Genomic DNA, 20,418 nt, shown 5'->3' with positions numbered 1-20,418 from the left:
GAGAAACAGCTCTGTGAGCTCTGTGAAGTCAGAGAAGAAGCTGGGAGTGGAGTGGGGGAGATGGGGGCAGGGGAAGTGCTTGAGGCACCAGATCTGGTATTTCCCTGCAGCTCACAGAGACGACCATGCTGGATCACGTGTCCACACTGTAGCTCGTGGAGGACCCCATGCCAGAGCAGGTGGATAGCTCTGCTGAACATGTTCCTGAAGGAACATGAACTTCTCAAAAGGCCATGGAGAACATATGCAGGAGCAGATATTCTTGAAGGACTGCTGCCCATGTGGAAAGCCCATACTGGAACAGGGAAACAGCATAAGGAGGAAGGAGCAGCTGAGAGGAGTTATTATGGACTGACTGCAATCCCACACCCTTCATCCCCCTGTGCCTCAGAGCATGGGCAGAGGAGTCAGGAGTGAAGTTGAGCTTAAAAGGCAGGAAGATGATAATTATTTTGTCTTTGTTTCTCACTATCCAAATCTATTTTAATAAATAAATAATTTTCCTTATGTCAACTCTGTTTTACCTGTGACAGTAACTAGTATGCAATCTCCCTGTCTATATCTCAATGCACAAGCGTTCTCATCTTATTTTGTCCTCCTGTCCTGTTGAGGGGGAGTGAGAACAGCTGGGTGGGCATCTGGCTGCTGGCCAAGGCTAACCTACCACAAGCACTCAAACTGAGAAACAATACAAAGGGAAGGCTGAAGACTTTAGCAGAGATAGTGTGAAGTGATTTCTTCCACCAATGGCATTACTGAAACTAAGAAGTCATTAACCAACAAATGTTAAAGAATCTAGCTGTATCAAATGAACAGATTTAAAGTCTTTTGCTCTGTTTGTGCCAACATGATATTAAGAAGTACAGAAGAAATTAATAACTAAATACGGTTTATCAACAAGTACAATAAGGGTATATTTTTAACAAAAATAACTTCTCAACATATTTTTGAGAGGTGTTTCAAGAAATCATTTATTTTTCATATATAAAAGAAGGACTGCAGATGGGTTTTAAAATAAGACATTTACTTAAAGGCATTGTCTCTTGATGAGAAGATTTTAAGAAAACTCTTTATGTTTGAACTTCAAGCAGATGGAATTTCTTCTAAAAACTCTTTCAGTAAAAATTCATTTATTTCTGTTACCATTTTGTATCTTAGATGGGCTTTTTTTTTTTTTTCCCAAAGGAACTGGTCAAGTCATGGTCACAAGTTCTGTAAGTAGCCAATGTTTAAAACTGTTCTACTCTGCTAAGTTTTTCAGTTTAAGGATATCTAATAGATTCTAGAGAAGAAGGGGAAAAAAAAAAAAATCACATCTATTTTCCAAACCTAGATTTTAAAAAATTCAGCTATTACCTTTTGGTCATCTTTAATATTATGAGAATAAAACTGAACCAAACCAAAATAATCCTGAGGTCCTCTGTTTGCCCTTGGTGGTGTATTTTTTACATTTGGTAAAACATTTGCTTTGCACTTTGATATTTGTCTTCAATATTTAGATGGCATAAAACCAAGAAAGATCTCTTATTTTAATGGTATCAGGAACTCTTGTGCAAATAATCCAGCTCCAGGAATCAGATGAAGATAGCTAACATGACAAGACCCAGGACAAGACAAAAAATAACCTTCTAAAATATATCTTGCAGGTTATGAAGGTTATGGAACTAGCTGCTAAAAATATTTTCTCTCACAGCATAGCACATGCTAACGTTCTTCAACATTTATGCTTCATAAATATTCATGATGATTTAAAAAGGTAGCTCTGAAATGGTCTTAAAAGAATCATTCTGGGCACAAGCATGACCAAGCACTTGTTGACAGAGCCAAATGTATGATTCTAGATTTTCCATCCAGTCACAGGGTGAGCATTAAGAGTTGTAAATGATCCCTTGTCTAGAGCTGTATCAGAAGAATGCACAGAGATTGTCTCCCTCAGCTCTGCTGCTTCTTGCTTTGTTTGCTGAATGTTACACCCAAGTATAACCAAAGGCAGATGATCTAGTACCTATATTGCTGCCTTCTGGAATTCTTGTAGTGGTAAGAGTACAGAAAAGAATGAGGTTGCTTTAACAGATACCAGTGTATACCCTTTTATCCCGAGCATAACTAAGATTACTAAGGATGTCTGTAAAAACCCTCTGAGCGCTACAGGCAAAAATTCAGCATTATGCACTAATAACAAGATCCTGCAAGTGATGCAGTGGAATTTTGTGGATATTTGCTCACAAATACTTCAACGTAGAAATACAATGTTTAATTTCAAACTCCCATAAATATATCTGCAGCTAACAGTAATACCTGTTCAACTCCAGATGATTCTGAGCTTTATCCATTTTCTGTTGATTTCTTTTTTTAAAACAAAACCAGTTCCCAGAATTTTTATGGGGGAAAAAAAAGGCTTGTGGTTCCTTTACTAGTATTTTATCTACTTCATCATGTTCTAATTTTTCACTGTGTGAGAAAACCTTCAAGAAAATAGTGTAAACTTGATAACTTACACATAAGCCATATTCATTAATGTTAGATAATTAGCTACCATTATTAGGTAGGGTTTACATTTCAGATATTTCCCAAAGATCAATAATTTCCTTTTGTTCTTCTAGGAGAAATGATATGTCAAATTATGCATGATTTACAATTAATTCTTTTTAGTTCCTGCTGAAAGGCGCATCCTAACATTTCTAATTCCTATATTTTCCTCATTCTTTAGGTTGACAAACCAGAAAGGATAAATTCCTCTGCTACTCAATAATAAGGTGTTTGGCCCTCACAAACTATGTAACTCAAGAACTAAGAAGCAGATGTGGCAACTAAAATTCCCAAAGATGGCAGTTTCTTGATCCATTCACTGCAACAGGAAAATCAGTACTAGGCATCTGACCTTCCCTATAACCTTTCCCCAAACGTTTCAATCCTTGTACATGTACAGCACTGCCTTCTAAATCAAAATGTAAACTTGCAATCCAGAACAATAAATTCTCAAGGCCAAGGGCATTACACGTACATGTTACTGTAAAAACACAGCACTTTCTGCATTACATAGATTTCCCAAGCTTAAAAGAAGCCAGTATGAAGAAGATGGGGACACAAAGGAAGACATTACCTATCATCACAGTTCGCTGCAGCTAAAACACAGTTTAGGTCACTTTTTGTGAACATTAAAAGCAATGAGAAACTTGAAAAAATATCTGAAAATTAAATTAACAGCAGTTTAGGTGGACGCACAGAAACTAAAACAAGGAATAGATTCCCACGTTGCTGGGAATTCAAGATGTGATATGGGAAACAAACACTCCAAGGTAATAAAAACACTTCTTTTGCTCTGTGTTGGTCTGGACTAAAAACAGTTATAGAACAACCAACCACTAGAATTACAGTTAAAACCAGCACTTTCTCCCCAATAATTTATATATCCAGCTTTGTTGGACTTTCAAAGACTACTACATCAGCACAAAATATTACAAGTCAGAGACAATTTAAGATTATTATGCAACTTAAAGAAAGTTTTTAAAAAATATCATGAAAGTTTTTGATTACAGATTAATACTTACCATCTTTTCCGATCACGTATCAAAGATTAAAGTAGCATGCATAAAGCCAAATATCTTATAGCCACCACGTAAGTGACCTCACCAGATGACCTCCCCCTTGCTCAGTAGAGGCAGTTAACTCAGCAATTACGAATTGTTTGGATGATCAATAGTCTTCACTTGGTAACCAGAAATAGTGCTCAGTGATTGAGGGAAGGAAGGTGAATATTGTACTAAGTTTTACATTAAAAATAAGAAGTCTATGTACTACAAAATTGTATTTTATTTCACGAAAATATGAATAGTTTTTGGAAATAAAAGAAGTTGAAGGTGGAAACTTAAACTAAGGAAAGGAAGTGGCTTTACAACAACTTCTACTCCACTCCTTCCCTGAGAACAAGCAACTGTAAAACCTCGGTGTGTTTGGAAATACAAATGCAGAGGAACACTTCAAATGCTTACCTTATGAAGAGTGGCTTCAACAGATTTCATATAACTAATAATCAATTCTTTGTCTCTGTTGCAAGAGAAAATAAACCAGAGTAGTTAATAGAACTGAAGCTCTACTGATGTAGAAATTCATTTTCTGCTACTTTATAACCATCATGTTTTGAAAAATATTTGTTGATAACTCAAACTGTTATGTTTGTAACTCTCCTTTTTATATCTCCAATGAAAACCCTAAAAAATAGTTCATGGACCACTGTTTGGCACATTTCCATATGAAAGATGTTTCTACTGTGGACAAGCAGTTAAACTAGCTGTATTTATAGGCATATCAATGAACAACTATCATGTTCTTGGAGAAGAAATATGCAGTCTTGTATAAAAAGGGCATGCTGAATGGAGTCCTGGCTCTAGCAGGAAGAGATTACACTCTCATACTGGAAAACAGTGACAAACTATGTTCTTCATAAATTACAGGGGCCTAACAACTATGTACTTATATGCATATAAATCTTCCTGTCTTCTCTGAACCTGAATATTCCACTGGTCCTTTTCCAAAACACGTCCAGTAAAGGAACCTATCCTTAAAACACAGAAGTTTAGAGAATGAAATACTACTCTCATGCCTTTTTGTAGATTAGGGCCTCTGTAAGAAAAACAGCTTTAATCAGTCATGCTGCCATAAAAACCTTGGTCTCATCTGATGCATTGTCAGAAATGGAATTAAAGTTGCATAATACCATATGACTAAGGAGAACAGGACAGGGTGACCAGCAAAACACAATAGGAAATCAAATGGAATCTCTGCCAGAATAGCTGATATATCTTAATGTTCCAGGACTGTCTTTTACCTTGCCAGCTATGTAAATATGGCGTTCTTCTGTCTGTAATGACCACTGCTTCCTCATTTCTTGATTCATACTATCCTAACAGCAAATACAGGAAGGTGGCCAGAAACGTGGGATTGACTTTTACACTCCTAGTAAAGCTGTCACGGATTTTTCTCTTTTCAGGATCCTGCCCTTCTTTGGACTAGACTGACAGAGATGTGATGTTCACCTTCTCTGCTGGCCTCATTTATGAAGCAACTGCTATTTGTCTGGCTGAAGTCAGTTCTAGAGACCCAGTTCAAAACCATTAATTTCTAACTTAGTTACTGACATAGAAGTCAGTCTGTTCCTTGCATATTCTCAGGTGTTCATCATAAAAACGGAAAGCATGTTTAGATGGAATTTGGGACCCAGGTTAATAGGTGGTCCCCAGGTTTTTATTTTTGAGAACAGAAAACCTTCTGACTATAATTGATTATTATCTTAAATAACATCTTAAAACAAAAGTCTGGTAATATTTGTTTATAGCACCTAGGAAAAAAGTTTAAATAATTAGCCTACTGCACTCTTACGACATGTCAGGATGCACATTTCATTCAATCTTTATTTCATATATTCATCAACTCCGACAGGTATAAGGGAAATTGGAATTGGATCATAGAACTATTCTTTAGGATTATTATCCAGAAATGTAGTTCAGGCATGAGGAACATGCTTCACATCATCTTTTACACAATAGCTGGGGTGAAGGTTTGATAGCTTCTACCTAGCAGAGAAATGACCAAAAGGCTAGTAAACTTCTGTCAAGTTCATTGCTATCAGACACTTATTAATACTGCTTCCTACTCTGGAGGAAAGCAGAACAGAACTGCTGGCCACCACTGCACGAAAATCAAGATCGCCACTCTCAGAATGAGCCAGCCATCATACTATCCTTTAAAGCTGTACAAAAGATTAAGGAAGAAAGACACCCACGCACTGCTTACAACCACTCCAATTATGGAAAAGGTAGCGAAATAAGATTTTCCTGTCAAAAGTAAAGTCTATTTCACCTACTTTGCTCATACATTGGAAATATAAAAAAAGACATCTGTTATGAAGAGTTGGTAGAACAACAAATGGTATGGGTTTTTCCTTTGTCAATATTCAACTGCTATATACAGAATTAAAACCAATTTTAAAACCACATTAAAATAGCCTTTTCTGAATATAAGGGCCACGGGGAGCGATCTTTACTAGAGTGCATAAAGTAAGTTGGGGCAGGGTTAAAAGGAGCAAGCTTCCCAGAACAAATCCTTCTTCAGGTCACATCTGCTTTAATACACTCATACCAAATAACATTTGTCATTTTAATTAGCTTGTTAAACATTTCACTGATAACTATATTAATTACATTATTTCACTTGTGCATAAAACCCTTAAAGCTTCTAAGCTATTGTTCTTCAGAGGTCAAATGGATTCTGGGTATAATGAGAAATTTTAATTTTAAATTAAACTTTTTAAAAATCTTAGCCGTGGACCAACAATATTTAAAATACATACTACAATAAGAGTAACAGATAACAGAGTCTGCAAAGATTTATCTTTTATCTGACTATATGACTGTAAGAGTTTAGTAATAATCTCATTCAAGTCATTGGAACACCTTTTGACTACCAATTTTTTCAAGATTGGTCCCTGAACATTTCCTTCCCCTCTCCAGGTTGTGGTATAAAAAAGACATAGGTTTTATGTCTAAATTCACAACTCTCTGAAATCAGCTGAAAGATCTAATCTGTTCCACAGATAAGACTAGGTTCAAATGGGTTTCAGCCTCTTTGGCAGCTAACACCTGTCACCTAGCTGACGTTTCTGCATTTATGATTAAAAAAAATTGTATCTCTCTATAAAAAGATGATGTGGAAATAGAGAAAACAAGCAGTCATTTCTTAAATAAACTGAGTATCAGAGATCTGCCAAAGAGATGTTGTCAAATCAGTAAGATAATTGGCAAACAAAAATGCCCATGTTATTTCAGGACCCAGAATGGGATAACTACAGAAAACATACCATCTAGTATCTTGAACTAACAGTTTTCTTTTTAGAAGACTATCACTGAATTTCAAAGAGACAGAAGTACTTTTGTTTTCTAGCATTACATTAGCCAGGGCTAAAACCCTGTGCATGAAAGTAAGAATTGATCTTTTGTCCGTTTTAAGTGATCTCCCCAAGGTCCCAGCGCTCACTTCACTGCCATGCAGAGGGCACTCTCTGCATCATGGATGCTCTCTTTCAGTCGACGCTTGTCCTGCTCCAGCTGGGTAAGAAGTCTATTGAGCTGACACAGAGATTGATCTTTTCTTCTCAGCTCCATCTTTGCCTCGGAGAGTCTCTGCAAGCAGACAAAAAGCAGAGTTACTTGTCAGCCCAAATAATTAACTACAATTTATGCCATAGGCTATTAAACAAAGTAGAAAACAGAGTAACTGTGAAGTAGATTTGGACCATTACATACTAAGGTTTTACGAATTCTCTAGCAAAAACATTATTAACTCAGAACCCCTGAGTTTTTAGTATATTGCCTTTGTACAAACATGTTTTATAACGAAGATACATATATTATGCTACATGTACTATATTTACGAATACCAGATCTAAACACAGTGGAAATAATCATGAGTATAGCATTAAAAAGAACAGAATATTCTCAAAACTTACTTTAAAATTAACATTAAAAAAAAGAACTCACAAAGAAAGGGAATAAGCAAAACAGCATTTATTTAAATCTTCTGCACTATTCAGAAATTTCAGGATTAACGAAAAGAATCTAATACTCTTAGTGCATTGAGTGCAGTTTTGCTGCAATTCTTGCTACAAATAAATCGCTATTTTATGGTGCTTTCACTATTTTAACATTACTTTTTCAATATACAAAATAGTATGTGTATTTTTTTAATGTTTCTCTCTGGCTTAGAATTAACACAGCATCCTTTAAATCAATTCAGATTAATCTAATAGATGACAAATAGCACACAGAACTAATTAATACAGAATCTGGCTAGTTGCTACTCCTTTCTGCTGGGATAAATCAATATTTCTACAGACTGAAGTATTAATAATGTGATTTCATAGTTTGCTAAATGTTTTACTTACAGCTGTTAATTGCCTTTTCAGAAAGAAATTATAGTAGGTGGCTATAAAGATTCTTTATAAAATACAAATTCCCTGACTGATTCTAAACTGATATAGGAGGATACAGAAGGGTACACACTTGCAAAACTGAGCTCTTGCACCTTGCTTTCAAAATTTATGGATATGTTTTCTGCTTAAATTCTAAGAATGCTCTGCATAATCTGTACTCAGGACTACTTGACCTGGACTGTGGAACTCAGAGAATATGTATTATGCTGTGGATATGTATTAAGAACAGTATATACAAAAGACGGATAAAAATATGGAGGGCACTGAAAACTCGACTAATCTGAAGAAGCTTCAGACCTAGCCAAGTGTCAAAAGCACTTAGAAGACCAATATGCTAGAGAAAATTTCTAGAACATAACAAAGTACAGCATAAAACTGCATAATCCTGCAAAGTAAACTGAAAACTGTGGATTGTTATCTTCAAACATTTCTCAAGACAAAAAAAGCAAGCAGTTATTTCAACTGTATTTGAAAGGCATAGCACCACTACCTGAGCTGTATGTTCACCAATTTACAAAATCCAGGCTGAGATTAATCACTGCTTTAAGAAAAAGAAAAAAATCAGGAGTTTATTTAAGAAACTCTAAACCCCAGAAATGCTAATATTAGTCTTGCTCAAATTACTGCAGGTTGAATACCTCTATTCTGCCTCTTATGTCATTATTTTCAATGAAGAATGCTGTTTTTCACCTAGAAAGAGATAAACATACAGATGTCATTCTTCCACTGCCTTATTAGCATGAAGATATCCAAAACCAAAAGTGTTGCTTTCAGAAATTCTACCCTAATGCCACCGGGAGCTATCAAAGCCCTGTCTGAACAGCTGAATTTGTGAATTGTCTAATTTTCAGAAAAGTTATTTCCAAGAAACCAGATGTGGATTAGTAAGAATAAAAGGAGCAGTCTTTATTTTGAGACCAAAGAACATTTCTTCCATTTATTGTGTTTACTGTTTGTTTGTTTTAGGCTAAGTCAGAATGGAGGAACAGCTCTGAAAACCAAGTTGAGTCCCGCTACACACACATTCCCATCTTTTGACAAACAAAATTTATTGAACAGAGAACATCATCTGTGGTGCCAATGCTCTGTTCACCCCATTTTTCCATCTGATTGAAAGATCTGTTTTTAAGATGCAGTCACAGAACTGAGCTCTGGCTGACGCAGAATAGATAATTCTGCTAATATTATAATGCAAGCAACTTCTGATATAGAGGCTGCTGGAACAGAGTCTGGCTCGAAGATTCTAGTGGTCTAAATGAGTGAAGAAAGACAGAATAATAGGAACTATGCATATTTATTTCAATTTTATTAGACAGCTATCCTTCTACAGGGGCTCAAGAGTTGTCTGCTCCTGCACAAATCTTTCATCACTGACCACAAATGGTGGAGACCCACTAGTTGTCAAAATCTTCTGGGAGCTGCTAAGCAATCTTGCTTACCAATTGCAAGCACAGACCTATTAATGAGGCAGTAACAGGGATGAAAACATGAAGTCTAACTCTTTGAGAGGCATGGCCAGAAATCCACACTATCTTGGTGACAACGCAATATAGAAATTAAATCAAATATATCACTGAAGAGCTGCTTTATTATATTCAAAACTTTCACCATTATTTACAGAAATCTCCAAAGTATTCAGACTTTATCAATAATACTGCAATAACTAAGCAAAATCTAAACTGATTTTAGCACTCTAAAAGCAGTTTCAGCATTCACTTGAAACTCCTTACTACTGTGGGTTAAAGTCAAGTCTTGGAAATTGCTCAAATACAGTGTGGAATATTCTAAAGTAATGGCTGCTAAGCCTCCCTTTTTTTCCTTCTTCAGATTGATCTAATTAAAACCCTTGATAAACTTTATGGACTCTAATATTTCCAGCTGAGTGACTGAAACCAAGAGGGTGTGCCTCAAGGCAGCAAGGCAACAATGATAAGCAGCAGGTTAGCCACTAATTTCTCAGCCAGGGTAGATTGTGAAAGTGTGATGTTCTGATATCCAAGAAAGTGTTCAGGAGAGAATAGGATAAATCAAGTTTAATAACTCTGCTCCTAATTGTTCCCTCAATGCTCCACTCTAATTACTTGGAGAACTCTCCTGACTGTCACCTGATATTAAGCTGTTGGAGGCTGAGTGTGGAGCACTGAGATAATCAATAAACATTTAGTGGGGAGAAGAATGAAGATCCCGTTAAGCAGTGGGAACCTGCAGCACCCAAAGCCCTTCTGCTCATGAGAAAACCTATGGGAGAGCCATAGTGATTGCAAAGCAATAATCCAAAGCACTGTTTTTAGGCCTTGAGGCCTTTAGGCAACAGTACATTTGAGAAAAAAAGGTTAACACGGTCACCCTAATTACAGCCCATTTTCACATTCTTCATATATAAGCGAAGACAAGCCAATTAGGTAGAAAGGAAGATAAGGGAAGTTTTATTTGTATACTAATTAAACCCCTGATGAAATTAAAGGAAAAACATACAGCTCTGTAATTGTGTCTGAGAAAGGTCACTTCAGGTTCAGTTATCAGAAAAGCACAGCCTTGAGATATTTCACTTAATCCACAATATAGCCCTTATTTTGCCCCCCAGGTCCTAGTATTTACAAAAATAAGAAAATTTCAAAACCTGATAATGCATTTATCTTTAAGTGTTTTCTGTGGACAATTACAATTGTTAGAAAGTTGAGGCTAAATATGATAAGAAGAATGAAGGTTTTAAAAACCTACTGTGTCTGCACATAGTTCTGTGAAGATGCTGAGCTTTCACTTTCAAGCACAAGTGATTCTGAACCAACTTAGAAGCCCAACTCCAATTTACTGACATTCTGTAGAATGCCAGTTATCTGTTTAGTTCAGATGTTTAGGCATTCAGGTGCTAACCCAGAAATCACTGCACTCCTTCCTCTACAGGCCACCAAAAGCTCACAGATCAGCTCAGTTTATATCAGAATACCTAGGAGGAGTTCCTTATAGAGGTATTTTAGATTTAGGCTTTTTTACCCCATGAACTGATCGTGAAAAGCCATTTGTTGGAGAGAACAGCAACTGACTGATAGCACTGAAGAAAAATCTCATTGCATATCTGTTGGCTGGGTCCTTCCACAAAGTCTGGCTCTGCAGTAAGGAATCTCTTTCTTCAAAACCAATTACAAAAATAAATCAAGAGTTTAACATTGTCATTCTTTACACACAAAAACCCACTCTATTCAAAACATAACAGATGGACAATCATTCTAGACAAACGATGACAGTCACACAGTTTAAATTCATGCAAAGCATGTGTGACACATACTGAGAGCATATTTTCCAAGATCAACTAAAGCAGATCAAACTGCTTACTAAATTAATTTTAATTATGCAGACACAACACAGCACTACAAGATATGCAAATATACTGCAGTATGTATATTATGAAGTAATTTGTGAAATTAAAGTTTTTGTCTTCAGGATGAAGCTTTATATAGATTTTTTCCATTTAGATGCAAATTACTTTTAAAAAGATCTGTACAGTGAATATATCCTAAAAACTGTCCTACACACATAACCAATAAAATTGCATGATGAAAAAAAAACCCACAAAGTTTAGCCAGCATCCATTCCTTCAACAGTTGAAACACACTTCCCATTATCCCTGTTGGCAAATATAATCTGCACGATGGTCTCTGAGTGTCCCTCAAAAGAGTCTACAGATAACCTGGAGAAGTCTTGTATCTTCAAAAGGTCCAAGTCCAAAAGGTACAGGAAGTTACATTAATATTTAATGTCAACTGCATTTTCAGTGTGCATGACTGCAATGCAAACCAAATTACATTAGCTCAAAACATACAGCTGAATTTCCACAGGATGTTTTCTGAAAAGAATTCTTAATTATCAAGAAAAACTCAAAATGAAACTTCTTCTATCAAAATAGATTAAAAAATCTCAGGGAAAAAAGTTCCATGGCAAAAAAAAATTCATAACAGACTTCTCATCAATACATAAAAAACCCCCCAACATCTAAGACATACATTTAGAACTGTGTCAACAGCTAAGATGGATTTACAGTTCTCAACTGGAAATCAAACTATAATATCAACATACTATTTCTGGATTCACTGTGTGTTTCATAGTGTCTGCTGTACTGTGTTAAAACAGTTTGAGATGAACTCCATGTGGCTGTTCTGCTCTTGCAAAGCAAAGCTAACCTGAGGCTGACCACCCATGACATCCCTTCAATAACAAATGCTTTCACATGCCCTTTAAACTTCTCTAGGAAAAGAAATATGAGTACTCAAAAGGACACAAGAATAAGCTGTATCTGCTCTGCAGAAAGAGAGTGATTTTTTTTTAACCTCTTTGCTACTGGATCCTCATCCTGACAGCAGCAATCTTTTCATATGCTGCCACTCTGAGAAAGGACATACCTGATGACTCCTCTGAAGTATGTGATGCAGCATGGAAGCAGTTAAACACAGCTTACAGATCACAGTGTATCTAACAAGGTGCAAAATGGCTCTTCATGTCTTTGAAAGTGCCCTGTGTAATAAGGTCACAGACCAGGAGTGGGTCTACTAAGCAAAACAATAATGCCAACCAGCACGATAATTTTAATAAATAACCAACACAATACTGGTGAATGAAGGGATACATTTTTTTACATTTCTAACACAATGTCAAATGCATTTCCTTGTGATTATTTTGTATAAGAAACCCTCATAATATTGGAGCACAAGCTATGCTAGTAGCAGAGAACTTTAGCTATGATAAAAAAAGTCAAGCAATCATCTAAAGACAATTGTAAGTTAAATGATGGTTCAGGTAGCTTAAAAAGCAGCTGTGATACACACTCTACAAGATCTAGAACTTAAGTATTAGAGAACCTTTCAATAAAAATTTATTCAAGAGTCACTCAATGTATTGGATGGGGAGAATGCGTAAGTTTTCATCTTGCAAGATATTTTTCTTACAAAAGTCATTCAAAATTGTAGGCACTCACATTGTGAAAGTGAATGGCATTACCTATGTATGTCTAGTCAACAGTTCATTTATTGACTGAAGCATGGCATTCAGACATCCAAGCAAGTTTAGGTACCACAAGCATTTTACCTGCAGTGGTTCAGGCTGGATAACAGTGCCTCAGACTTAAAGCTAGGTTTAATATCTCTGTGCTACAATGCAAACTTATTTCTCAAGAGAAAACCTATTCTGATCAACAAGAAAGGAATGCATTTTTCAACTGCATTAGCTCAAAATGTTTAGCAAAGGATGACTGAAAATGCTTTATGAAGTCACGGAGCTGTGTATCCTTTAAAGTTATTGTGAATTAAAAGAGCTTAATAATTTCAACACTGTAGCTATTCCTGAATAATTCCACATAATAACACTTCTTTGAGAAAAAACATCCTATGTTCACATGTCACTCAGCTTCAAAGCAAGTAAAAATAAACAAAACTTTGAAAGATTTTATGTGAAGTCATCACAAAATATAAACTGTCCAGATGTAGGCTAGATCTTCACGGACTGTTAGTATTAGCAAACAAAAGCATCAGTGTTAAAATGTGTTAGCTAAGTACACTGCTGCATGTGAAGAGAAATAGAAGTTGAAAAAGTTGAGGGACACCCTTTTGACTACCAAAATGCACTGAGCCTTCCAGACATACACTAATGCAATCAGAGATAATAATTAAGCCCTACTTTTAAACAGTGTTTTGGAAAATGTTAAAGTACATAATAAAATTTATTCACATGATAATCTAGAAATTTTTATCATCTTCTGAGCTAAGTGAATTATGTTACTATTACTGGAAAGCTACAGAGAAGGATTATACCACCTTAATGGAACAAAGACAATTTTAGAAAAACTCAGTCTTTATCACTGTAAGTTTTAAGTGTATTAGAAAAAAACGTTGATGTTAAGTGAGAATAAATTTTTGGAATCACATGCGTGGTGGCCTGAGCACATGATCACTGACTCCGGACTGAAGTTTCTTTTTTCTCCCTAGAAAAGTAAATTCTTCTCCCACCACAATACCTAACCTTGTGCGACTGCAGACTAGACAAGGTCCAGCCGTGCAGGAGCAGCAGCTTTTCTGTGCTTTGGCAGTGTCATATCTTTAGATCAGTTACTTAAGTGCACAGAAAATAATTAATCCTATTTTTTTCACTGTTACTCTCTTTGACCTGACAGACCCCCAGCCTTGCAGTTGTTACAGTTCCAAGATTTCATAAAGATGGTTTACACCCGGTACTGCAAAAGAGAACTTTTCATAACTCTCTCATGTAACCTCTATGTAAGAAAGGCACCTAACTTTACAGAGAAACTCTGATGGCCCTCTAACGCTGCTCTCTGCTATACACATCTGCAATACTGTTGCTTAATTTTGCTATACATTATCTAATTGTGCACATTAGCAGACAGCGTACAAGATAAAGATACAAACAGAACTTAGACTTTATCTTTACTGTGGTTTACAAGTGCTACTATATCACACGTACATAAACAGAAATATTTAGCTGGATATCTATGATGACATAACATATTGCACCAGTTTCTGGCATTTCATTGTAAGTGGGCTCAAACCATCTGCCTCTGATCGTGTACTACTGGTCTTAACGATCTTGCACTACCAGTGACATTTCTAAACCCAGGAACAGACTATTTTTTGTTCTCAAAAATACTCTACCACTGGATCCAAATCACTCAATTTGTTTGGAATATTTCTAAATCGTAACAATTAGTTAAGATAATTCAGGAGGAAGGAGAAACAACAGCAATATAATTACTAACAATGACAATGAAATATTACCTACAAATTAAATAACCACTGTCTCATTTCCATTGTTTATTTTAAAAGGCATACAGTTTGAAGTCAGTGGGAATCTGGACACAGATTAAAAAGTCATCAGGGAGGTTAAATCACACAGCACTATGCTTCAGAACTAAACTTAAGAAACAAGTATTATGGTACACTGGCTGTTATGTGTCCACTTCATATACTGGTTCAAAAAAATCGGAATCATAAGAGTCTTTAGAATAGTTTCAAGAAATTTTCTAAAGAGAAGTTAAGGTTCAGTTCTGAGTAAGAAAATACACTGTCCATGACCTCAATATACTGGTGGTCCCAATTAAGTTTTTTCAGTGCTGCAGGTCATTCTGCAGCGGTTTCTGAGAAGAGACTGCTGCACAACTCCACCAGACCCTAGCACGTTAGTGTGAGCCATCACATTAAGCAGTTATGGACAATGCCAAGTATGTCAATTTATGCCACCTGAAGTTTTGATCTCGCTTCAGCAAGAGTTTTTCATTTTCTTTAATTAATGAACTGGACGAATCTTTTTTTAACATGTCACTAACATTAACACGGGCTTTGGCAGATTTATGAGTTTACATTCAAACACTGTGTTCTTCTTCAGAAGAGCTCTGACCATACCATACATTTGTATTCAGGTATATGTGTTTCCACACACAGCCCCAAATATTGTTTAGTGTATGCATATTTTATTTTAATATTATGCCAGCCACATCCTGCTGTATGAAGTATCTGCAGGACAAACATGCATACATGTTCTCTTTATCCCTTTTATTGCTTAAAGCCTCAATAAAATAAGAATTGGTAAGTAATTTTAGACTAAAAGGTCTGTTCTTTTATATAGGTCACTGCTATCCCTTCATTCATTAAAAACTGGAGAGTAGTCATCTTAGCAGAAAGAACCGATACAGTAAAACAAAATTTAACTAATATAAAAGTCAACTTCTAAATTTTTCTGTTGAAAAAGCAAAGATACATTACAGACCAATATTCAACAAGATCAAAGTGCTATAAAGGCATATTGATTGGGCGTCTCCCTTCCCTCTGGATATGCTTTGTGTCATAACAAGTGCCAACCAAGTGCACAAACCTTAAACAAGGAATGTGTTTTTCTGAGCATGGCACACACGGATCCTGAAGCAGACACGGTAAACACTGACAGTGATAAATCACTGCAACTGTTAAATTGCATTATTATTCATATTTTTCACTTTCGTTATGTTTTCTAAGTATAAGATAAAATAGCATCATGACTGTACAAACCTTGGAAAATTACCTGCTTCACTCACCTACAGAAGCAACAGTAATATATAAACCTTATTATCAAACACACTGGGTGATTCCACACAACTAATTATTTTCGTAAGTTGTCATTAACTTTTTTAGGAACAGTTATTTCTTCATTCTCACACCTGAGAAATTTTCTTGTACAATGGCAAAGTATTATTTATAAATAAAATCTTGGGACTATTACTTAGAATTGAGAATCCTGAATTCATAATTTTTAAATCACTTACTGTATGGTCCACAGACAAAAAAAAAATCCAAACAATGAAGGCAGTCTACTTTAACTAGAAAGTTTTTGAAATTAAAAGTCCTTCTAAATGAGACAGTAAAAAGATTCACGTAGCAACAACAACTTCAGTGGGTTTTTCATAAATACATATTGAAGAGTCAACACAGAAATTTAGGCAACATAGAAAAATAATTTCTGTTTTGAGTGTGTTTTACCCTACTACAATCTTCAAGACCTTCCATGCTCTCCATGATTAAAGATAGCATAGCTATAGATTTTGGAAGCTGAAAGTTGTACACATTTTGCAAAAAACAGTCCTTGAAAATCATCAAATACCTAATGAAAATAGAGTGCCAAATTAAATTTAAAAAAACAAATTACATGAAAGATAGGTATGGCTGCTGTCGTCGTATGTAGCCAAGCAAGGGGACTTGAAGTGCAAAGGAATGCATCTCTTCCTTTAGCTTTATGCCAGTTAGATACATGCTTAATTATATTCCAACAGGTATTTGAGAGTTAGCTATGGATTCACAAGAAGATATGAATACCTTTACCGAGTTAGCTTCACACAAATAGAAAGGGAGATCATGGGAAAACCTGACTAAAGTGAAAAAATGATGGGGCCCTAGAGATATCCCAGATAAACAGCAGCAAGAAGGAAATCTATGTATAAAGCACTTGTATATCAAGAACCTGTATAGCAGAAAGTCCTACACATTGATATCTAAACTACTAGGAAAAATAGGGTTTAGAACATTTCTTTAAAAACATCACATGCTGTTTTAAAGATCTATTGATCCCCTCTACACATCTCAAGGTAACAAAGTTACTTTGTAGTTGACCCAATAATACAACAAAGATCTCCCTGGCACTGGATTTACCAAGAAGCCTTTCTGTATTTTTGAGTGAAAACTGAAACGTAGTTGAAGGTCTTAAAATAACAGGGATAAATGGTATGTATGTACATATGCTTAATAACCACACACTGTAATTACACAATAATCCCATTTTTCTTCCAAATTACATGTCAATAAATCTTTCTCACTGCACTATAAATTCCAAGGTCATGGACAGAGGTGTTTATTAGTATAATTACAATGCGGCTATAAAACCATTAAGCTTTTAGATCCTGATATTGTTCCATTTACTCTCCCCCTCCCCCAAGGGAGGCAAATAGTTCCTACAAATGGAATATCCAGAAAATACTGGAAGTTACTTTTAAAAAACTATAAAAATGTGATGGTTCATGCTATTTCTTTGTTAAAGTTTTCCTTTTTCTTTATTTAATCTTTGACCAAATGTCAGAATTTATTTTTTTTCTTAATAGCATGGTGCAGCAAATAGACTCAAGATAAAAAGTATTCTCTGAAACAGGCAATGTTACTACACTGTGAAGAGACAACTGAAGCATCCTACATTTCACTGTGTGCCAGTCATTAATTTATTAGAACAAAAAACCCAAGGTCTTAGCCATCTGTTGAGAAGTAACTTGCAGTCCAAACTACTGACTGTTTTTTTCCACACTAGTTTCATTATTCCTGGGCACAGTTCTACCTGTCTTGGTTACTTGCCTTCCTCTGCAAACTACCAGAAGGGCACTTAAGTGCATGATTAGTAAAATGATTGTTGAAATCAAACTACTGAATCAGACTAGCATGATCAAACTTACTTCATAATTTTCTACAGAAGGGAAAACCTATTCTTACTTGGAAATGAACTTCTGCTCATAATTAGCTTTCAAAGACTAAATAAAGCGATGTTATGTAATCATGACTTATTCCAGTGTTCTCTCTCAGTGTCTAAATTACATGCAAATTGTGGTAACACTGAGAGTATCTTCCTCAGTTATCCTAAACTCTTTGACGCATTAAAAGTAAAATATGAATTTTTCTAAATCAGGGATGTCTTTTCTTATTAGATGTTTATACCTGACGAGATTGAACATAAATGTAACAAACTGACAATTCCTTTCACTCTTCTCTCAACGTAAAATAGAATGAATTTTGAAGATTACTTTATTATTTTCTTACTATACAAAGATAGTAAAGAATTTGCCTGACAAAACCCAGCCTGAATAATATTCTTAGTACTAATCAATAAAATATTTTGTAGTAGGATAACTTAAAAAATAACAAAAAACATTCAAATTCCAATGTAACACCTTGACATTGCTCAAATTACAGAGAACTATTACTGACATTCAACTTGCAAAACTGGACAAAAGAGGAACTGCAGAGGAATGAAACAATAACACAATGGTAATGCCAATACCCTTTCAAAATAAGAGTTTCTAATTAAATTATGTTTGTGTGACTCATACTGCAAAATTTTGAATTGTTGTATTGAACTAATGCAAACACATAACTAGTTCATAACCACAAATTTTAACTTTATTCTTTCTCCTATTCTGCTCATTACTTACATATTTTCCAGAAATCCTGACTCAGAAAAGTTAAGGCAGACCTTCAGCAACTTGGTTGCTCGTCGCTTGGTTGCTTCATTGATGACTACAGAGCAAATACAATACTTTTCTAAAGGCCATGTACTGACCTCAGTCCCCCCAGACTACTCATGCTGATACTGATGAATGTTCTAGGCACAGAACAAAGGAAACACACAGACCTAACAACCTGGCTGGAAATAAGTTAGTTCAGCAAGAAAATGTAGGGATCAATATCCCTAATGAGGTGATCTCTAAAGTGGAAAAAGAACAGGGCAACCCTTGGACCCTGAATCTTAGAGGCTAACCAGAGAAGCAAAGCAAGGAGAGCTGTGCACCATAACATAAAGAGCTGCCTTCAAAATGCTAAACTGAATAGAGTACAATTATTTATCTCCAAGAGAAGATCTAATGCACAAATTTGTGATTTTAAAAAATAAGTTAATAAAGTAGACAGTAAGACAACTAAACAAATTAACTTCATGGACAAACCACAGAAAAGAGAAATTTAAGGTGAAGTTTAAGTTTAGATATCTGAAGTCCAGACTGAGTTATAGAATGCAGACTTCATCAGAGTTGTCTTCTCTTTCCTTCTGTGAAGAGAAGGTCTGAGGTCCAGTCCACAACAGAATGCTCTTTATGTGTCTCTCCTATTATGTAAAGATAGCAGCTGCTAGAAGGAAGCATGGGAAGACTCTCCCTTCCCATAGACCTAAATTCCATGTACAATGACTGCAAGCTTTAAACAAGAAAGCACAAAGGACCAGCTCCAGGGCAAGTCTTTAGTTGACCTAACTCTTTGAAGACTATTTATCTAAGAAGTTATCAGCAGTGGAAGTTATGTAACAGAAAAGGGGAATGAGCAGGCTTACTTACTTTACAAATAGTGTTAACGCGAACTGAAATACATGACAAAACTGTTTAACCTGTAATTTATTGTAGTAAGAAAACATATGACCTCTTTTGACTAAGAATAGGGCAGATGGCAATGCTAATCCATTCTTACCTACTTTATAAATTATTTAAGCGTTCAGAACACAGAGAGAATGGAATCTAAAAAAACCCATTTAATTAATGAATTATGAATTTTTGTTTCTCACCTATTCAGAGGGGAGCTTACTTCTCTTTAGCATGCTAAACTTGATTAAGTTAGATGCTAATGGCAATCAGCTATACTGTTTTCTTAAAAGAACAGCCTTTAACTGGACAATGCACAGAAATGCCACTTCTTGTCAAAGTGACAAGTTTTAAGGAATCAACAGTATCCCTCAGTGACCCAACTCCTAACAGTCTTTCCAATTCAAGATGTCAGAGAGTTTAAAAAAAAATCCAAAACCCATTTCTGTTCTTATAGTGACTCCTCATCTTTGCTGTTCTATTTGAGAAGCATGAATATCACTTTGCTTTCCTCACATAAGTGAGGCCTTTTAACCTTTCTGAAAGTTAGAATACTGCATCATTTGTAGAAATAGCCAACTATTAAAGTGACTTGCAAAGTGTATGTGATGGTATTAATAAAAGAAATTGTATAAAGAAAGAATTGAAATTATTTTTCAGGGAAAATATGTGGCCATAAATCTATGACGAGGAAAAGCAACAAAAAGCAGCAAATTGTGTATCACCTTCACCCGAAATCCCCACCAAGAACAGAGAGCCTGCTCAGGGAAAATATCCACTTCTAACAAACCTAGAA

General features: G+C 35.6%; 1 protein-coding gene across 3 annotated transcripts in view; it reads right to left on the bottom strand.

The window, feature by feature from the left end:
* Positions 1–20,418, bottom strand: part of CCDC171 (coiled-coil domain containing 171) — a 152,661-nt gene that overhangs the window by 55,066 nt on the left and 77,177 nt on the right. For all 3 annotated transcript variants that reach the window (XM_074857223.1, XM_074857222.1, XM_074857221.1), the window contains 2 exons: positions 7,033–7,178; positions 3,993–4,047 (listed from right to left, as the gene is read on the bottom strand). In XM_074857223.1, the coding sequence (XP_074713324.1) occupies positions 3,993–4,047; positions 7,033–7,178 (201 nt within the window). The remainder of the gene's footprint in view (positions 1–3,992; positions 4,048–7,032; positions 7,179–20,418) is intronic.

The sequence above is a fragment of the Strix uralensis genome, chromosome Z (genome assembly GCF_047716275.1).
Source record: "Strix uralensis isolate ZFMK-TIS-50842 chromosome Z, bStrUra1, whole genome shotgun sequence".
In the NCBI taxonomy this organism is placed as follows: Eukaryota; Metazoa; Chordata; class Aves; order Strigiformes; family Strigidae; genus Strix; species Strix uralensis.
The sequence above is the reverse complement of the archived record's forward strand: the minus strand, read 5'-3'. Positions and strand labels throughout refer to the sequence as shown.